The sequence below is a fragment of the Diorhabda carinulata genome, chromosome 3 (assembly GCF_026250575.1).
Source record: "Diorhabda carinulata isolate Delta chromosome 3, icDioCari1.1, whole genome shotgun sequence".
NCBI lineage: Eukaryota > Metazoa > Arthropoda > Insecta > Coleoptera > Chrysomelidae > Diorhabda > Diorhabda carinulata.
Window position 1 is genome coordinate 29,152,140 of NC_079462.1, and position 15,499 is coordinate 29,167,638.

The following is a 15,499-nucleotide window of genomic DNA, read 5'->3' on the forward strand; positions in this document are numbered from 1 at the left end:
TTCTGGAATTGCCCGCTGTTCTTATCCAGAAGTCTCAGCATTTTTACCGTCTACGGTTTGATATGATGCATTTCGCTGCCAAATGTTACAATACTTTTAAGTATCGTGTTATATATTCGAGGTTAGTTGACTTTTGGAATTGTGTTGTGCCATAATATTCCATTCATCATAGATATTACTTCTCTGCCCTTTATATTTCTCGCTTTATGTTCCATCATGTTTTCTTTTATTCCTAAGTATTTGTTGCAGTGTTTTATTTCTCTCCCGTCCTCGATGTCGCCGGATTTACATGCATTTTTTAATAACAAGTTTCCCACTCTCTCCCACCACTTATTTTGAGAGATGGACTAAACCATAAAACACACCCAATAAGAATTTCATGAACACAAATTTAGTTCTATGATTTACCAATCGTGGCGCTACTGTATTAAAAAAAAAATGTCGATTGTCAAGATAAATTAAAAAATTTTTCAATTTCCCGAACCTTTCCTGATGTTTGTTTTAAATAGGAAGAATTCCATATCAACATCAAATCATCGCTTGTGTGAAATGACGGACTGTACAGGATAAAACTTTTGCTCTTTCCATGTGCAAAAGAAGTTTTTGCTTATTGCCTAATCAATATAAATAAGCAAATTAGCAATGTCAATATCATATTGTGATATAGACTTAAAGAAAAGTCGAAACGTCAAAATTTATCTTTCTTTTAAAAATTATCAAAAAGAACTAATTTTAAAACAGAAGAGACCTAAAATCGAGAACATTCAGATGCATTAAACTACTGCATTAACTGGCTTTCTACTGAAATTTGGTATGCCAGTATTTTTGAGATCGCTAATTACTAATCCCTCGACAGTTTTGTGAAAAACAAAATGGTAGCCCCAAAATGGCGACCTGCAGTGTTGCAATATCACTATTTTCTACTGAAACTTGGTACGTGGGGGGTTTTCAAGATCGTTGGTTACGAATCTCTCAATAGTTTATTAAAAAACAAAATGGCGGCCAACAATGTTAAAAAATCATATATTTTAAACTGAAATTTGGTATACGGGATTTTAAGGTCGCTAATTATGAATCTTTCAACAGTTTTGCGAAAAACAAAATGGCGGACCCAAAATGGCGGCCTGTAGTGTTGAAAAATCACTACTTTCTACTGAAATTTGGTTCGCGGGGGTTTTTGGGATCGTTGTTTTCAAATCCCTCAATAGTTTATTAAAAACCAAAATGGCGGCTAAATATGAATAATTCGACAGCATTCAAAAAAATTTTCGGCTTTAAAATAGAGGAACGTTGATATTGCCCGTTTTTCTCTCCAGATGTATCACGTGCCATGACTTGAAAGTCCCTATATAAACCTTGTTTTTTTCGACTTTTGGCTACTTTTTAGGCGTTTGGAACCACTGCTTATTGTAAATTACTTATTTCTGATTAGTATTTATTTACATATTACACTTTTCACTGCGAAATGGGTGGAAATGAATAACATAGAATTCAGTAGATATTCTGTGTTGCAAATTTAAATGATAAGGGAAAATAGATTAGTTTTGCCACTCACCATTGAGGGCACTAGCATCGAAAATCCGCCATGTTGGTTCCACTGAATAACAACAAAGTTTGCATGTCCACAGAACATACCCATTCTTAGAGTATGTTCTGTGGACTAAACTAAATGAAAATTGCGCAGAATTTGATGAGGAATTCTATTATCGTATATGAATTTAAAATAGTTAAAGGAAGGAATTTATCAATTTTCTTAACAATCTTCAGTTTTGGTTATAATAATGTTTTTGTTTATTTATCTTCAATAAGTGTTGATTTATTCTAATTACTTTATATAAATACTTTTGCTTACAATTGGTCCCTCTATCGGCTCCTGGGGTAATTGAGATTTTTTTTTAATAAAATAATTGCCACTCCCGAGAAGAGGAGGCATCCATCGCCAGAGTAAAAGATAAAGGTGGCGGCACTTGTGTTTCTTGAAGTATCTTCTAAATACTCACCAATTTTCATAAAAATCGATTCAGATTGAACGAAATTAGAGGTGAAAACCTCAGTCACTGTATTATATAATGATTGTCAGAATTTTCCGAACTCGAAGTACGCCTTGTATAAAAAAACACAGTATGAGATCATGATAATTTTTATATTTATTCTTATTTACATTCAAAGAAGTATACACACCTATTATGGGTATAAAACATTCATTTTTATACAAGAAAAAATATTAGTTTGAAACATTCAGTCTATTTACAATAGATTTTTTGACAAATAGATTTTTACAGATATGTTTGTTTTTTAAATGATATCAGTAATATTATTTTACAATAGATTTTTATGAGATAAAACCCTGTTTCTTAAGTCTATTAGGAAGAGTAAAATATTACAGATACTTAAAAACAAACTGATGTGCGTCACATCAGATATTCATCAGGTAGATTCATCGACTTACTAAAGGTTATGGACAAGCCCAATCGATATTGACGCAGTGCAAGAGAGATGAAATAAGAAGGATGGAGCTAAAGTGAGCAAAATAAAAGGATATTATATTTGCAGCCTGGAGTTTATTTCGTTTGCTTGGTTGTTTAAGATACTTCATCTTTAAGGATGTTCAAGTGCTCTTTATTTGTTAGTAACGTCTATTTGGCGATAGTGATGATTATAGATAAGTGATTTTTGTTTTTTAAGTTCATGTTTGTGGTTGATTTAATCTTGTTGTACTATAAAATGTACGGTCAGAAGGAACGATGCAGAATTAAAATTAAAAAGAAAAAGGGAAAAAATCGAACAAATATTTTTTAGAAATATGGACTTGGATTCTGCTTTAGGAAATGGCAAGATTTTGCAGAAAAAAAATTATTATTAACAAGCGTTCTGCGCTGCACATTCAATATTGAAAAATGTTTTGATTGTTGTTTACTTAATTAAAATTGAAGAAAAAGCCTCGTACATATTTGTATTGCAAATCCAAACTCGAATTGATTTCATAACTCAATAAAGAATATAAATGAAATAAGTGAAGAGATAATTATAGAAAATATAGTAGCAAGAAACAGAAACAGAAGAAACCACACAACAAATAATAATAGCAGCTGAAGAGGTCTACACTTCAGTAATAACAAAACAAAGTTAATGGAAATGTGGAAACAAGAAAATAAAACAATTTCAAATATTAATACAATTGGAGGAAATAGAAACTTTCAAGTATTGGGGTATACTACTAAATAATAAATGCAAGGAGAAGAAAAGGAAATCGAACTAAGAATTGCCAAAAGTAACAGGTGTGCAGGCAGCTTCAGGAGAATATTAACATCTAAAGACATATCCTGATCTACGAATTTATAAGACAATTTTGATACCCACTTTGACATACGCCTGTGAAACCTGGCTAATAACGAATAAAACTAAACAGAAATTAGACATTTCTAAAATACTAAGAAGATATTTTGGAGGAAAGCAGACAAAGTTAGGACGGGAGATAAGATCAAACCATGAAATCTACACACTTTTCAATGAGTCATGAATAAGCGCGTTTATAAAAACAAGGAGGTTATAATGGACGAAAACAGACTCTTTAAAGGAGTTGTATGGAAGATAATAGAGGGCAAGAAAAAAATATCCAGATCTAAAGCAAGGGACCCAAAGAAGTGGAGGCTTATATGCAGACCATTTAGGTCCATAGTTTGGGGGGTAAATAGAAGGTAAATTTTCCCAGAAAATATGAGAACGACATTTTTCTCATATAACTTGATTTTTTTAACCAATAAAAAGGTGTGAATTGAAAGATCTTTGAATAAATTTCTGTATTAATTTTGATGATAATACTTTCCGTACTATTAAAATGTTCGGGTTATAAAAGTAAAACTATTGTTGTTATCTAATATTTAGCCTATAAAATTAGACGTTGCCGAATTTCTATATTCTACGTTTAAATGTGTTTATGTGAATAAATCAGAGTTTTAGTTGAGGAATGACATCAATTTAAGCTTAATTTACTGTGAAAATACGAGTCTGCCTGAATGAATATCTACATGCAACATTTAGTTTTTATTTTGTTTAAATAAAAAAAATCAGTCATAAGGAATAACCACAACCAAGAAATGTATTGCTAATTGTCAATATTCAACTACAATAAAATATACAAAAAATATCAACAATGATATGATCAGATATTTTACAAATATGTACAGTTACATTTTCTCTTTATATTTGGTTTAATAATCATATTCAATCATCTCGAGTGTTAATAGGTATATTAAATGAGATCAAAGTAATTTTGAGTGTATATAAGAGGATTATAAAATTGATGAATAGTTTAAATACAAAGCGCGGCTGAATTATGGAACAAATTCAATATTTTGCAAACGATTTACTTTTTACAAAGGTCCTGGAATCGATTCAAACACCGATTATTTAAATAACATGCTAACGTGGTGATATCATCAGTTTAGACGTGATTGTGAATGTTTTTGAAAATATTTTAATACTGTATTGGCATATTATGTCAATGACTAATTTTACGAAGTAATCCAGTTGCTACAGAACTAGTAGAATGAGTTTTGGCGTTTCCTTGCAGAAACTAAAAACGTAGACGAACAATCGTGAGTCAATCTTTGCGCAGGAACCTTTCAAAATATCAATTTTATGTAAATACAATCAAGTCATTTATAAACAATAGACGATGTTATATCTGAAATAGTTTTTGAAAAAAATTCGTAGATTTTGACGTTTTGGCAACAAAATATACTGTCGAAATTTTTGCGAAAAAGAATCAGATAAATAAAAGATTTCGCTATATTTGAATATTTAAGAATTATGAAATAATTTTTGATGACGGATTTAAAACTGACTGAAAACCAACTTCGGAGAAAGATCTCTCGCCTTTACCCACATAGTACATTCAGGATTTTTTGTTTACCTGATACAAAACTGTCTGGCTGTGACAAAATTACGAATTCAGTTTGTTTTTCTATAATTTAGAACTATAGAGGGTGTCTCGTAAATGATGATCACTTTGCTTATTATTAAATAATGATACAAAAAGAAAGCTTTAATATTTGAAGTGTAGCCCGTCGTATTCTATGATTTACACCCAACAGGGGTTAAAACCCTGGTTTGAAATGCACGCACTGTATTGTCAATTCAAATTTTTGACACACAAGTACTTTGCCATGGATCTGAAATAGTAATTTATGTGAGCACCAGCTCTGGACTAAATGGTGGATATGGTAGGACCTCAATAGCACCAAGTTCTTCAATCTTATTCGGCGCAACTTTGGCAGAATGGGGTTTATTGTTTTGTTGTATGAAAACCCGCTTTCCGTTGACTTGACCTGGATATTTCTCACATTTTCCTTGCTGGCACGGCCACTATAAGCTTTTGTTACCAATAATATCTTAACAATAAACGAATTTCAATTTCATATTTATTAATACTATTTAATATAAAAATATACTGCGTTGTCAATAAACAAAAAGAATCACAGAAGCAGAAACAAATTGCACGATGTTGAAATTGAGGTGTAGGAAATCTCTCACATGAAAACCGACATTACTTATGAGACTCCCTCTGTAGAATCGGTAATTATTATCGACAATGCGCGTTACTACAGCCGTCGTATGAATAAAACATCTATTAATTGAAAAGGGAAAGTATAGGTTTTGATGAATCATTGTTATTTATTCAGCTACTGCATACGAGGTCTACTTATTAAATAACGAGACTGCTCGCCTAGAGGGCGCCCTAGACAAGTGGGGTAAAAAACGAGTAGTGCGTTGGGTATTTAGATATCTTGTCTATGCACGTTCCAAAACACTTTTCCATCACTATTCTCGTATTTGTGCAGTAGAGGTTGGAAACGAACGTGTTTTTTTTTCTTACCAAAAAATACAAGCAACGTATCAATCTTAAATTTCTCGTTAAATTGAAAAACCTCCAACTGAGCGCTTTAAATTGTTGCAAAAGGTCTTGTCTATCTCGTGCGCGTATTTTTGAGTGGAGTTAGCGTTTTAGTGAGGGCTGAGAGAGAACTGAAGCGCTCGGGTCGTCCTGTGACTGTTTTAACTCCGGAAACAATGACAAAAATCAACTACTAAATTGTGCGTGCAGATTGTTGAATGAACATCCGGATGATTGCCGAGGCTGTAAGCGCCAATAAACAATCGGTTAGAATAATTTTACACGAGGAATTACACATCACCGAAGTTGTGCGAAGCTGGTGCCAAAAAATCTGACTCCTGGCCAAAAGATCTTGCCAATGGGTCTGCTCGATTTACTTGAAAGGTTAGAAAAAGATTTGCTTTGGAAGGGACCTGATTTGAGTCGATGGAAGCGGTAAAGTAAAAACTGAACAGCTCCTAAAGGCTACCCAACCAAAGTAGACTTCCAGCACTGCTTCGATCAATGGAAAAAACGTATGGAAAGGTGTGTGGCGAAGGGAGGAGAGTATATTGAAGGGAAGCATTCGAATGTAGAATAATTTTTATAATAAAACCCTTTTTCGTAACTAGTCTCGTTATTTAATAGTCAGACCTCGTATTGTGCTACGATATAAGATTTATTACAAGAAGGTGGCGTCGTGAACACGGCATAACAGTATTAAAATTCATTACGAATCAAATTATGATAAATTAATATGAGGATCAATTAAAAATGATCACTTGTGAGCATAAAAATCAACTCAGGCGTCACTCCTGCAATCGAAAGTCATTTTCTCAGTAACATCTAAAAGCTAATTTTATGCTTGTTTAAAATAATAAAACCAGACTCGTTACTATTAGTTAGCAATCAAAAGCCATCCAATACACATCTCCGTTAACAACAATCAAGAAATCTACCTATAAATGGACACAACAAATGATAAAGCTGTTCAGGTGGTTACTTTATAGAGACATGGCCAGAGTCAGCGAGCAGTGGCCAGTACGCTGAACATGAGACAATCTGCTGGTTCTAGAGTTTACCTTCGTTAACAACAGACTAGTAACTTTGATAGAAGATGCGAAAGAAAAAGTACATCGGTGTTCAATCTCGAAAACAGCTCAGAGAAACGCGAGGAATGGCTGGAGTGTCTGGATAGTCAGATGAAGATTTAAGGCAACTAATCTTGAGCCATCTACTGGCCTTGAATTAACTCCAGCCCATCTACGATTTGTCAGAGAACACGTTAGTTAAACTGACGAACAATAGGGCTCGTTGTCTCCTCAGAGTATGCTTACATGGTAGCGATAGAAACGGACGAATCTACAGAAGATCTATAGAAAAATTTGCGTAGTGCTGCATAAAAGGAAACGTGGCTTTTGGAGGTGCCTATTCCTCGAAAACAATACAATGGCCGTTCACATACTGCAGGTTACGTACGGCAGTATTAACAGTATGTCGAAATTGCCGAAAGTGCGTAGCCTGGACTTACATACATTCGAGCTTTTACTGTTATTTATAACCCTTTTCCATTATTTAAGATTCCTTTTTGTTTAATATTTTTTCTTTACCCCAAAATAACTCAATAGTAATATAGACCACCCATTATAAAGGTAGAGACTTTTGACCGAGAACGTGCGACTTGAGTAGATTATTTTGCTCACGAGCCTATATTCAATATCTTCAAGCTCTTAAATTTCAAACTTGAACATAAATATCTTCATTATAATATGTTTCTGAGTATTAATTATACTTTTGGCAGGAATTAACTGAAAACTATTTTGATTCTATATTATTCGAAAACCTCAATTTTGTACCTCTATTCTACACCATGGTATCTTGCAAATTGGCACAATCCTGTCAAATGGCGCTGATATCTTCCAATATATCCTTTTCGGAATTAACTCTAGTATGTCTCACCGACTCGCAGCTAAGATGCTCGCTCGAATATTCTCCAAAGCTACCGTTTCTTCTGGCATTTACGACCAACGTTTTCGTGCCATAATCGGTCACGTATTTGTCGTTGTTAAATGAGACGCTCTGATAACCACATTTGCACCACGCTGGATAGTGTGCTGTCAAAATTCTCTTGAAAGCTTCTCTGAATTCCGTATTAAAAATTGAGTAGATTATCGGATTGAAAGCTGAGTTTGAATAACCCAGCCAAGTGAGTATTTTAAACGTGATGTCTGGTATGCATGTTTTGCAAAAGGCTGTTACTATGTTTATGCAGAAAAACGGAACCCAGCATATGAGGAAGACGCCCATTATTATGCCTGAAAAGAGATTCATACACTAATTTATGCAACTTGATAACAGGTTTTGAAACGGATTGTTCTATGTGACTAATTTAAAGAAGGTGTGGATAGAGTTTTTTCCATAAAATATTTTTTATAAAGCTTTTTTTTGATATTAAAATAATGATTTTAAAATTTGATTAATGAGTAGTTGTGTATCAACTTAAATTATTACGTAGGAAGGTGTTCCTTAGATTTTACAATGATCTACACTTAACGTGTATTGACTACTATACACAATATTAAGTTTTTTGTTGTCATCTTCAGTCCCATTAATTCAAAAGGCTTTTTTCTCTAAAGTCTTCTATCTACATTGTTATTGCCCTGGAGCTGGATGATCTAATTCTCGAAAGTTGTTGAAGTCGTTATTTCTAATATCTTGCGAAGTTCTTTTAATTTGTTGATTAGTTTCCATCTCCTGCGCAGTTTCAAAGAACGTTGGTTATTTTTTTTGTGTCGAAATCTCTGAATTATGAGTATTTTTATGTTTTTCTAATTTATTTATCCGATTTCTTTTCGAGGGGTTAATTAATAGACACTGTCTCTTACGTTCTTAATTTATTCAAATACTATACAATACACTTGACTAACTTATAATAATTCACTTATCACTATCACGTAACTAACTTAAATAATTTATTTAAATTCTTTGATTAATTTGCTAAAGCGTTCTGTTCAGTACGACTATTTATTATAAACTGAACTGAACGAACCCGCTTATATATAGAAAAGAAGATCTTGAAAATTCTAGAAAAATAAAAAACAAATAGATCTTCCTAGAAATTATCCGAAAGAAACAATGAAAATAAACCGTTTGCTATACAAACGAATATTAAAAAAACATCAAACGGATTCCGAGGTTAATAAAAAGTAAGTCAAAGGCACCGCGTGCGCCTCCGCCGAATTTTCGAATTTCAAGACAGAACCGGTTCTAGGGCAGAGACACTTTCGTAACAGTATTATTTCATCTAGAACAGCCTCAATCTTGTAGTAAGGATTCATTTCTGTACCAGTATTTTGTTGTTGAGAAAGCAGAATTTCTTCCAGGCACCCAGTACATTTTTGAGAATTTTATGTGAAGTTTTTCATGTTTCTTTATGACACGACTTTCCAGAGTAGTTTTGCGTCTAGTACAACAGGAATGTATTCATTGTTTTTGTTGGTTTTGTTGACATATACTGATTTAACTTCATTCCATTTGATTCTCCTGCTTTAATAGCAGTATCGTTTGCGAATATTGTAATTGTATTTTATGGTATCCAAGCTTAAATTTTATGAATTTTCGAGCACTATTTTTTTCGCTAAAACCTCAAGCATCTTTCTTTAATTCATGATGCTAGTACTTCTGAGTTTTGAGTATTATTTTAGCAATAGTCGATTCATTTTGTATTTGTGTCTTTTATATCAGACTTTATCAAAGGCTTTCACTACATAGAGGAAGAATGTAGAACTGACCTTCTTTTTCTCCAAAGATTTCTCAATGTGGATTTGCTCTATAGTTGAATGAATTTTTATAAATCCATACTGGTATGATTTAAGTTTTTGTCCTCCATCATAGGTTTTTTTATGTTAAACTTTTCCATACAATTTCTAGATTGTAGGAAGCAGGGATAAAAGATCATAAGACTCAATTTTTTCTTATATATGCGTGAATTTTCCTATTGCTTTCCCAGGAAGTTTCCTAGACCATCCAAGAGATGGTATAGGAATGGACAGAGATCAATGAAATTATTCTTACTGCGAAAGGGGGTTATTTGTTAAAAATACTAACCTACGGTTATGGCAGCTTTATGGTCACTAACGTGATATGGACTACTGTGATGATTGTGAAGATGGATATGAAGAGCTTTATTCTTCTGTTTCGTACTTTTCTTTTTTGTAGCTGCATCTGGTAAATCGATCGGTCTGGTGATTGCTCTAATATTTTTCACATGCTTTTGTGCATAGCAATAAAGTCTGCAGTAAATTCCTGTAACACAATAAAAGCTTCGATTATTTCATAATATTTTTCGATTTAACATAATGTGGGTTATTGATTGTATGAATTAGAATAGTTAGAAAGTGAAGTGATTTTCTAGAAATCGATACTTTCTCTACCGTGTTTAGATAGACCGTTGAAAAATCTTACGAATTGTCAAAATCAGCTGATGCCTACTCAAAAATGGCCGCCGTGTGGTAAACAAACGCTGTTGTTATTTCTGTGCGATTTGTCAAGTTATTTGTAGAATTAAAGACCTTATTATTATCATTTATTTTATAGCGAAATGGCTTCTCAAATAGTTGCTACTTAAAAAAGTGCGAAAATTCCCCCCGGAAACGTGGCTTTGTTGTTTTTTGTTGACTAAGCAGTATTGTATTCAGTGTAGGTAAATATAGTCTGGAAAGCATATTGGAAACTTGTAGAAAGTGAGTAGGTTTATGACTAAAGCTCTTTTCATGTAAAAAAGAACTCATGTTTGATAAACTTGGACAAAAGATAGGAAATAAATGTCTAAAAAACTTGATTGCTTGAAAACACTCGCATACTGACAAAGAAACTGTAAAATACTCAGTTTTAGCTGTATTCGTTCCACGGAAATAGATCTAAAATGTATCCAAGGAGTATTCCTAACACTATCATTACAATCCTCAGTGACGGAAAAAAACCAAGAAAAACTAACACGGGTACAAACGAGAAGAGAGATTGTTAACCCCACGGCCGCCATTTTGAGAAGTTTTCATAAGTTGCCAGAATTCAACACAATGTCAACTTGATGCCAAAATCCGATTTTGATTGTTGTGCCGTAAACAAAAAACTGTATATTAGGTATCCTCATGATGCTGTGTGTAGAATATATGAAAGATAGGAAAAATATGAAGTCTCTGGAGTCTTTGAGCACAACATCACAAATTTAAAACACAAAAAAGAATTAAAAGCTTTGATGTTTGTCTACACTACTAAAACTTTTTATGTTCTCGAATTTTCGTCAAATATAACAAATAGAGTTATCCATTTTTATTATATTGTGATTGTTTTGATACAGACACTTTCTCAGCAGGCCTTTTTATTTGTTTGCTATTTAAGGTTCTAGCAGCCGTAGCAGTCAGTAAATGATTCGATGTCTTAGAGATAGTTAAAAGCAAACGGCATTTTTGAATAAATTAGATAAGTGTTGAGTGTTTATGGACAGTTTAGTGAATAGCGAATAGTTTAGTGTATACGTACGATACACCATGTGTATAAACTCATCCCACTGATCAAAAACTGTTTAAATAAATACAAAGATTACAATACTTTGTTGTCTTGGTAAACATTTAAAGAAACCGAGAAGAAGGTGTGTGAATATAATCCTGAGAGTATATCATCCAATGGAATAACTAAGTGGTTCCTTGGTATTAAAATAGCTTGATGAATACGGATTGTCAAAGAACGTCGAATACTCTACGTCAGAAAATGTTAATTGAATCAGTGTCTTTGCATGGTGAGATAGCTCGTGAAATAAATATTCCAAATGAAGTGGTATACAATTTTTTTTCATTGAAAAGCCGTCCGTGTCTCAAACCGTCCTCGTACATAATTTTCATTAATTTGGGTGGATTGTATTATTAACTCAACAATCTCATCCACGTACATTGAATTCAGTAATTATCACTCAACTATTAATCACTCTGAAAAAATATTCTCACTTTCCTGTCAGAACTAGTATATGTAATTCAAATTATGGTGAATTAGCTCGCCAAGCGAAACATTCATCAAATTTTTTCCAATTTTTTTATTAGTTTCCAGAGGTAATATTTTTTAGTCTATTATTTTCCAGTTTTGATTGATTTTGTTTACCCCACATAAATAAGAGTGTTCTAGTTTTTCCAAATCCAATCATAACGTGAATAGCTGATCAGGGTTTATTTTTGGTGATCACATTAGCGCTTACGCCAAATATTAAAAAGAAAAGAAAACTACATAAATATATAATTTATTGAATATACGTTGATTAAACAAAGAGCTTGTGAATATGGTTTCCAGATCATGATAAAATTCTCACTGCTTTCACGGGTTTTATATAATTTATTTGGAGATACGTACACATATCGTCTGAGGATTTTGACGTATTTTTGAGTATAAGTTGTGGCAAGTATTTGTTTTCTTTGTTTTCCTAACAAATGTATAAGCCGTAAAATGTCATTCGTTCTGTTTTACTCTTCAAATATTCCGAATATTTAGCTTCTCAATAATATCATCTTCATCTCCAACAAGAAGTGCTGTTTCCAAACTCGCGTTGGCAGAATTGCATCACTTGAACTAGTAATTCTTGCTGCAGAGAATAATTATTTTTTAGAATAGGAACAAATTTTTCCAAAAATGCTAGAATTAAAATAGAAGTGACTACTGAGCCACAATACGTGAACAAAGGAATATTCAAAATATTTGGAGAAAACCATAATAGGCTGAATGATGTGTATAAAGAAAAACAAATGACTCTGTGCTAGCTGGTAGTAGAGCAGCGAGTTCTATAGAATCCATCAATTGGTAAATGACCTACGAGATGGAGCTAACCCCTCCAAGGGAGAAATACAATGGAAAGAGCGAGCGTTGGAATCAACGAAAATCGACAGAAGAATGCAAAATCTTAAGAGGAGTCAGATAAGGTTGCATACCCTCACCACTTGTGTTTAATTTGTCTTCAGATAAGATCTTTAAGCAAGTTAGACACAATTTATCATATGGAGTAAAAATTAACAGTAAAATTATAAATACAATCATATACGTAGACGATAAAGTTGTACTGTGTGACGACTTGAATGGACTTCAATTCCTTTTAAACGCCATTGATAGAGTGGAAAGCGATATGGGTCTAAACAATAACTGTTCTAAAGCAAAATATATGGTATTAAGTCGCTTGTCGTACCATACAAGTAAACGGCCAATTGTCTAATGATAATTTGAAATTTCAACTCCAGGAACGGATGATCACATGTTACATATGGTCAGTTTTCTTATAATGTGTCGAGATACCGTGGACAGTTATGCAAACAAACGATGCAGTCCTTAACAGAGCGGATAACATTAAATGCAGAAAAATAGCTTATTTGGAACACATAATGCGTGGTAGCCGGTTTAGTATCCTCCAGTTGATTATGATGGGTAAAATTGAAGGTCGTAGAGGAATTGGAAGGAAACAAGCCTCTTGGTCGAGGAATATTAGAGAATGGACTGGGATAACAGAAGCAGGATAGTTATTTAGACCAGCTCAACATAGAGAGAGTTTTGCCATTCTGATCGCCAACGTCAAGGGGACTTGATAGGGCACTTTATCCTTCTAACTCTAGTAGCTTCATCGCCTGCCTATATCCATGAGCTATTCGATAATGACACGTGCCACGTCCGTTCTATCACTGATCGGTCATTCCGAACGTAGTTCATCTCATGTTTCTTGCAGAAACATTGTTTTTCTTCCTCAGAGTACGGTTTACTGAGATTGTTTCTTATAGTGCCATCTATTAGTGAAATTTTTAAGTTTGAAAGTTCCATTAATACAAGCGACGTTTTTAAAGATTTCAACAATGCTCTCATTCACTCATATATTAGCAGCTAAAGCATGAAATTATGCAAAATTTCAAGTGAATGTTTTGATTAGAAGTTACTGAAGATTCGATAATAAAATTCCATAAAAACAGTCAGAAAAACAGGGCGAATCAAGTGTGGTGAAGGGGTGACTTGGATTTGCAGCTTTTTCAATTATTTATAAATATAAATGAACATTAAATTGTACTATTAACAATAATTAGTTTGATAGTAAGATTATGCTAAATTAGTTTTTGAAAAATGTTAAATTATTGTTGAAGAGACTTGAAGATCTAACAGCAAAAACTTATAAAAGGGTCTAAGAAGTAAAAATTTGAGAAAAATAATATTTTATCGAATAAGTTACGTTGTTGAGGGAATTTTTTCCATAATGTTACGTAATTTTTTGCTTCAGTGCGCTATTAAAACATCTACGTATTTTATTAAATTGGAAAAATTTCTAATCCTCTCAAACTTTTCGATCAAATTTGTTTTCCAAATGTTTCATATTCAACAAGATGAATTAGAGAATTTGAATATTCTTTAATAATTATAAATTCGTGTGGATTTTTTTTTTCCAGAAGTATTAGTAAGTTTACCGTCTTTTCACTGCCTATTCAGGAAACTCTGATGGAAACTTGGAGGAAAATTCATATTTTCAAGAACAAGGACATAATTTATCCTACTCTCATTCGGAACTTCAATTTCCCGTAATCCAGAATACGAAGCCGTAAAAATGAATATTTTATCATAGTGAAAAAGGCACTCTCAATTTCATTGGCGTGTCTATGTAGGATAAAATTGTTAAACAGATTATGAAGCTTGGTATGAAGTTACATAATTTTCTAAAAATTATATAAACTTGATTTATAAGTATGCAATTCCATACAAGTTAATCACGCATTCTTTATAAAAATTATCAGTCTGCTTCGCTGTTGATGCCTGCTGAATATCTAAACAACCATCGTAGAAGGGATAAGTACCTTCAATGTTGTTATTTCAGTTTTGAGATAGACAAATAAAAACAAATATTCATAATCGGATATGGCTTTATTGCTTTTCAATCTTTTTTTCATTAAGATCAATACACTTTTTCATGCGTTTGAAGCAACCGGTCAATATTTTGACTGTTCAAAAACGTTTTTGTTAGAACTAACGTACCTTTCAGAATTGACTGTTCTACGTTGCTCTAATGTTACGGTGGCATTCATAAACTTTTTTTACATTTTTTATTTTACTTGGATAAGTGATTCACCATAAATGTGACAGAACTTGTCAGGATCAAGTTTACAGTTATATAAGTTTAAAAATAACTGTAAATTAGAAACCAGATACAAAATGAATTGAATTATAAAAGTAAATAATAAACCGTTATTATTGATTTTAATTGATAAAAGCCGCAACAAAATCAAATAAAAATAGATGTAATTACATTATTTTGTATACAGGGTGTTTTAAAAAAAGTGATCCCGTCTCTAGGATACATAGAAAATTGAAAAATATTTGAGTTTTGCTGAGTAAAAAAATTATACACATTTTTTACGATTTTGCCGAAACCACTGGTAACATTGTATTGAAATTTTACACACATATGTTTTGGAAGTTAATACATCTGACTCTCATAGAGGGCGCTAGTTACACGGTTGGTACTAAGAAGTATTGAACATAACTTTTTTAATATTAGATTTATTAAGCAAAATTTCTAGTGAACATAATTTAATTTTACACCAAAAAGGTGCTCTTGAT

The 15,499-nt window shown here is 32.7% G+C and overlaps 1 protein-coding gene across 1 annotated transcript in view; it reads right to left on the reverse strand.

Moving 5' to 3' along the window:
• Positions 1 to 2,125: 2,125 nt before the first annotated feature.
• Positions 2,126 to 15,499, reverse strand: part of LOC130891639 (dopamine receptor 1) — a 250,106-nt gene continuing 236,732 nt past the window's right edge. The window contains exons 7-8 of the mRNA XM_057796486.1: positions 9,983 to 10,180; positions 2,126 to 8,190 (exon numbers count right to left, since the gene is read on the reverse strand). Of these exons, the coding sequence (XP_057652469.1) occupies positions 7,775 to 8,190; positions 9,983 to 10,180 (614 nt within the window). The 3' untranslated portion in view covers positions 2,126 to 7,774. The remainder of the gene's footprint in view (positions 8,191 to 9,982; positions 10,181 to 15,499) is intronic.